This window comes from Camelus bactrianus, chromosome 4 (genome assembly GCF_048773025.1).
Source record: "Camelus bactrianus isolate YW-2024 breed Bactrian camel chromosome 4, ASM4877302v1, whole genome shotgun sequence".
NCBI classification, from domain to species: Eukaryota; Metazoa; Chordata; class Mammalia; order Artiodactyla; family Camelidae; genus Camelus; species Camelus bactrianus.
In genome coordinates, this window is record NC_133542.1 from 15,579,121 (window position 1) to 15,585,510 (window position 6,390).

Consider the following 6,390-nt stretch of genomic DNA (forward strand, 5'->3'; position numbering starts at 1 on the left):
GAGCACTTTGAATCTGTCCTCTATTTCTCAGATTCTAGTGGTCTTTTCTAACAATTTGGCCCCAGTGAGGCCCTGGGGCTTGCTGCAGACTCCATTTCCTTTCCTGGCTGGTGGTTTGCTATGAAGATGTCAGGCAAGGGACCCTTTACCTAAAACCTTGATGATCCACACTGCCAAGTTTCCCAGTCAGATTGTGCATTCACTTGCACATCCTTGCCTAGCACCCCTGGGAACATATCCCCCGCTTCCATGCCACAGGGGAACTGGCATTGTCTCAGGAGTGCCTTCTGTTAGCCAATCCTACACACTAATACTTTTCCTTAGGTACTGTTGCCCATGTGTGGGTAATGGTGTAGCTTTCAGAGCTCCTAAAGGATGCAGGGAAAGAGCTCCTCTTCATCCAGTATTTCCTTTAACCTACCTATCTTCCCTTCTGGACCCACCCAGAGAGAGGAGGTTGTGACACACATCTTCTGCTTCCATAACTTCTCTCCCCTCATTCTTCCCACAATCCTTACTGATTGGATCAACATTTCTTTTAGTTTGATTTCCTATCAGGCACAGATTTCTTCAAAGTTTTCCAGGGCCAACCTTATGACTTTTCCTAAAGGATGAGTGGAACAAGGAGAGACTGGCTTAATGACAATGGAACATAAATGAACAGGAATACAGGAAAGAGGTTAATATCACCATATTACATGAAATATCTGGATCATTTTCCAGACTTGTAGAGAATCCTGTGAAGTGATAGAAAAAGCAATTCAGCACAGCTCAGTTGGGATAAATAACCCATGAGAAAAGAGGCTGTAAGAAGTTTGAGCCACAGAGATTCATTATTATTTTTTGAATGAATCTGGGCTCTACCATAGAATATGGGCAAATTACTATAAAAAGCCTCCTCGTTTATGAAACTTGTTCTTCAGATTTTAAACCTCAGTGCATCATATGATTTGTAAGAAAGGCCAAATGTTGCAATACAACTGATTCTAGCCCTTAAAAGAGAGACTCTCTAATTGTTAGTGTTGTAGGATAAAAACATACGCAATGCTGCCCGTGAATACCTTATCTGTGAAACAACCACAAATGAGCAAATACATATTTGGTACAATATTATGAATACATGTGCTATTTTGCATCTCTTAATACTATTTTAGGCAAATGAAGAGTTCAGTTAGCTATTTTACAGATCAACACTGACTGCAAATCATATCGCCTCGATGCCAGTCCAAACCAAATACCAACATAATCACTCTGGGATACGGGTGTTAGCCTCTTGCCTTCCAGACATATAGTATCGTTATTTTAATTAGGTAATGTGATCATTATATTATTACTGAATTTCCAGACAGCTTTTCTTTACCAAATCTCAAGCATTTCACATATATGAAATTCAAAGAACTAGCCCACAATAATTGTGAGGTTTTTTAAAATATATTACATACACCGTCATCAGTATTTTCAGGATGCTTCCCCTAAAGGCTCCTGAACATTCCTTGGTCTCACTCATGGCCATAGATTTATCGTTTCTGGTCTCCTGGATCCAGCCTCTCTGAAGAAAATTCCTCCAGATTTAGTGCTGTTCTGTCTTCCCACCAACCTCTGTGTGTACCTCTTTCTTTACTATTAGGACACACTGTTATCTGTTCACTGTTTACTGCATGAGAGTGACAGTCCCTCCACTGTTTCCCCTTTTATATGCACGTTCTAATTACATGCTCTACCTTTCTTTTTAGGAAATGGCTTGTTATTTCCAGTCTTCCCAAGACTATACAAAAGTCAAATTATTATTTTTCTTTCATCTTAAAAATTTTGGGTTGCAAACTACACTAGAAGGGTGAAGCAAGGATAAAAATAGCAAATTGGCTACTAGGTCAGGGTCAAGAATATGTGCCATGGAATGAGGAAGAACTATTCAGTAATATGACGAAGCATTCCCTTTAAGCTGTCTAATCCAAAAGTAAAGGTATGTATTGTTAACTGGAAAGTATCTCATCTAAAACATTTATTTTCTGCTAAAAAACAGCTTTTATTCACACTTGGCGACCTGCCTACCAAGTTCCTTAGCCCTCCTTGTGTCCAACTTTGGTTTCCAGCACTGATTTTAATCCCCTTTCCACAGGTACTTTCAGATCTTAGCATGTGAAAATCCTCTGGGGGTCACCTAAAGACAAGATCATTTAGCCAAAGGAACATAAAATCAGAGCAGAGAGGTACCAATTTTGGAGCATCAAAGAATTTGAATTATGCTCCCTGTCCCCTCACCATCTTCCAATTTATCAAATTCCAAGACATTGCTTTCTGTTTTACCTCAGGAAATGTTGAGAGGCAGTAAAGAATACAGAGTTTGGAGTCAGACAGACATGAGGTTGAATCTTGATTCCATAACTACTAAATTATTTTGCAGGGAAAATTGTTTCACATTTTGAGCCTCAGTTTATTATCTATAAAATGGAAATAATCTCTGAAAGTATTGTGCTATGGACTGGGGATATCTATCTGAAGTGTTTTTGGCACAAAATCAGGCACCTGGTAGGCATATAATTAGTGGTAGCTTTTTTTTAACTTCCCTCACAACCTTCTACTGCAGAACTCTCCCATACCTTAGGTCTAAAGTCTACCATTAACCTTTAAGGATCCCAGGGTTTCCCAGTTTCCAGGTGATCAAAGCCATACACTCAATATATTAAAAAAAAAAAAAAAAAAAAAAAAAAAAAAAGATAGCTAGTGCTCTGGAAAGTCTGCAAAGCAGACTTAATTCTTCATATAACAAAGAAAATTCTTATTCAAAGAGCCTTAAACTGAAGGAAAAACATGTTTATTTGCCTGCCTTCCATGGATGTGGCCTGAGAGCACAGCCCATGATAACTGGGTTATTTTCTTATATGTTATACACTTCACTACTAGCATTTTCAAGATGTGCCCATTAAAGGACCCTGAACATTACTGGAGTCTCACTCATCACCATAATTCCTGAACTGTTGTTTCTAGTCTCCTGCCTCCAGATTCTCTATAAGAAGAGTTATATAAAAAGGTTATATAGCATAGCTGGAGAAATACAGAAATATTCCTGCAGACAAAGGTAGCCTAAATTTCTGAGAAATTAACAGTTCTATCAAAATCATTTTTATCAGTGATATCAATTATATATAGACATCCACTGTTAATTTTCAATACTGCTACCATCAGGGACTAAGACCCTCAAGCAACTCAATATTCTGGGCTTTTCTTACCTCTTCCATAAAAATAGAGTTTGAGTTATGCAATCTCTAAGGTCCTATGAGGTCTCTTTCAACATCTGCTGTTGAGATGGTACTTCAATGATCAGAAGGGGCATGGGAATTTACTAAGAACACAAGTAAGAGATTCAAAGAAACACGTTTTCTAAGCTATCTCCCTGCATGGAACTCTGCTTGTGTGAGCTCAAGACTTCCCTCTCTCTCTTGTGTTCTATACTCAGAACTCAGGTATCTGCTCCCCAGCTGGCAGTTCCCTCTCTCTGGAATGAAGGATAAAAGTCAGAAAACAACTGAAGATCCTTACGGAAATGAGATTGCCTAGAAGTGGGACAAAAACAGAGGGGAAGGTGGAGTCAGACCATCCAGGATAAGGCTCTCATTCCTGGATTTTTGAAGGAAAGGGAATTAGGCGAACTAGTTACCAGGACAACCTGCTGTTGGGGCAAGGAAATGGGAGATCTGTGGTTGCTCCTGCTCCTGCCCCTGTGTCTGGCAGCCTTTCATGGAGTCAAAGGCTGCTTGGAATGTGACCCCAAATTCATAGAGGATATTAAGTCCTTGCTGGTAAAGCTAGTACCCTCAGAAGTCCCTGGCCAAGCTCATCTTCTTGAACGTCAGATTAAGGAGATGATCCGTTTAAGCTTCAAGGTCTCCCACAGGGACAAGATGCTTCGAGTGCTGGGTGAGGGAAGCTGAACTCCCTGAGAGTTTGGAGGATTAAAGGGAGAAGGAAAGGAGGAAAGAGAGCACCTGGGTCCACAAAATTTCCTCCAGAGATGTAATTATTCTCCTACATGTACCTTTATCCTTTCTGTCTAGCTGTTCAAAAGGTTGTCAATTTGAGAACATGGCTGAAGAATGAACTTTATAAACTGGGCAATGAACCATGGAAAGGTGAGGTACCATTTCAGTGTTATAAGATTCCCTTGCCCAAGCAAGTAAGAGAAAAATCCACTGGGGGAAAAACAGCAACATACTCAGGATTAAATTATGAAGAGAAAGGCTATCCCTATTTTCTGATGTCCCTTCCATCCCTTCTTAGGTGCCTTTATCCTTCAGGGCAAGCTTCTCGAAGTCCGCCAAACCCTGGAATCCAAGCTGGAAGAAATGTTAAAGAACTTCTCTGAAGTTGGTAATATAAGATGTCTACCTAACAACACTGAAATTATGTGAAAGGAACAGGAAATGAAGGATGAAAGGAGGAATGTGGTTTCATATTAGAGTGATTTAGAAAAGGTGGAGGGGTGGCTATAACTTAATGGGTAGCCAAATAAATGCTACTGGCATAAAATATGGCAAAATCTAAGTTGATTCTAAGCTCATTAGATCTTTCTGATTCTCTTTTAGCTTGTTCTGAAGATTGTGGTAAGTACAGTATATGTGATGCACTGATGTGTTAGCACATATTTTCCCACCTCCTTTGCTCTGTATGACTCTCTCTCTTCTACTTGTCATACTGAGAATGCAACTCCTAGAGCTTTGGCTAAAATGGGGAATGTCAAAGATATCTAACAACAAAATGTATGAAATCTCAGATACCCCACAGACTGTTGACGTACTCAGAGGCCTTCTGTTGTATAGTTTATAACCCACAGCACCAGTATAAGCTGAGGCATCATTTTCCTCACTTCTTCCCAGAGATCTGACTTAAATTATATGAGGTTTTGGTCCACCAAGAAAATTGATGGCTATGGGAAGAAGAAATTCACAGCAGTGTAACCAATGGAGATGCCTGAGATCTAATTTGTACTTGATGTCTGACATAAGGAAACACCATGTCACAGCCCCCTTCCAACTATTTTTCTTCTCTTTATCAGTCGTGACTGAAGGTCCTATCCTGGATTGTTGGACTTGTCTTCGCATCACCACCCGGTGCTTCAAAGGAGAGTATTGTGCAGGTAACAAAGATTGTGGTGTGGCATTTTTAAAGGCCAGGGATCACAGAGCGCTTCACTGATTCAATCAACAAATATTTGTTGAGCACCTTCTATGCAGGTCATACTAATGGTACAAATAAAAGCTAAGATGATGGACAAAATTTGTACCAGTATAAATTACTGAGCATGGATAACTGAAGCACTTAGAAATGAAAAGACTGTACTAAAAGTGGAGAAATTAGGCTAGAAGCAAAAGGGGAAAAAGTTTCATAGAGCCTAGCAGTTTAAGAGTAATATGTAACCAGGGAATAGTGCTGTAAGTGGTGAACAGTGCAATTTTTACGGTTAAAAATAGTCTTCTATTATGGATAAAGTTCTCAAGTTAATAGTTTTCTCCAAAACTCACTTTCTTTTTCCCCCTTTCTTCTTCCAGAAGAGGATCCGAGGAAGGCTGAGAATCGAGAGATTGCACTATTTCTGATATTGCTAGCAGAAGGTGTAATACTGGGAGGTGCTTTGTTACTGTGAGTTTTCCTCCTTCCAAACAAATAGTGGATGAAGTATTCCTTTGGCAAAGAGACTGGCCAATCTTCCCCCTCCTTCCAATAGAAATAAGGGGAAATAAGTCATTTTAAGATTTGGGATATGATACTAACAGGAATGAAAGGGATGTAAGTTTGACAGGACAAAAGTTGGAATATAGGCAACACAGGAGGCGTGATGAAGTATGAGAAAAACTTTTGTAGAGGAATTCAGAAAGGGAAGAAAAAAACAATTATTACAATTTTTTTAAAGTGTTGGACTACTAATGGTGAAGTTGGGATTATCTTATTTCTTTACTCTAGATTCCATTTTTGTATCTCTCATCGGAGGAAAATGAAGGCAATAAGAAGGTCATTAAAGAAATATTTGGAGAAGAAACTTGAAGAGTTAATGGGGAGAATAAATGAGAGGGAGAAAAAATTGGAATCAGACAATAAATACAGAGACACATCCAGGAGTTCATAATTCTCTTAAGTGTTGGTTCAGAGTAGAAAACCAGGAGTTAAGCTCTTCTGCAGTCATGAAGTCGTAGTGTTCTAAAATTGAAGTTAGATTTTCCCAAGTAAAGATCCTTACTGACATCCTAAGGTAATGGAAGCAAAGAATTTACTTGAAGTTGTACAGAAAGCAATGCTGGTATGTTGCAATGCACATAAAAGGTTACATGCTGCATGATAATAAAGAATGCCTGGTTGGTAACTCTCATTAATGTCTGTAATGAGGATAACTTAAAT

At 39.2% G+C, this 6,390-nt stretch overlaps 1 protein-coding gene across 1 annotated transcript; it reads left to right on the forward strand.

Moving 5' to 3' along the window:
- Nucleotides 1-3,686: 3,686 nt before the first annotated feature.
- On the forward strand, nucleotides 3,687-6,121 carry IZUMO3 (IZUMO family member 3). Its single transcript, XM_010957905.3, has 7 exons — nucleotides 3,687-3,918; nucleotides 4,056-4,130; nucleotides 4,279-4,368; nucleotides 4,584-4,601; nucleotides 5,054-5,134; nucleotides 5,547-5,637; nucleotides 5,959-6,121. The coding sequence occupies exons 1-7, from the start codon at nucleotides 3,687-3,689 to the stop codon at nucleotides 6,119-6,121; spliced, it is 750 nt and encodes a 249-aa protein (XP_010956207.1).
- The last annotated feature ends 269 nt before the right edge of the window (nucleotides 6,122-6,390 follow it).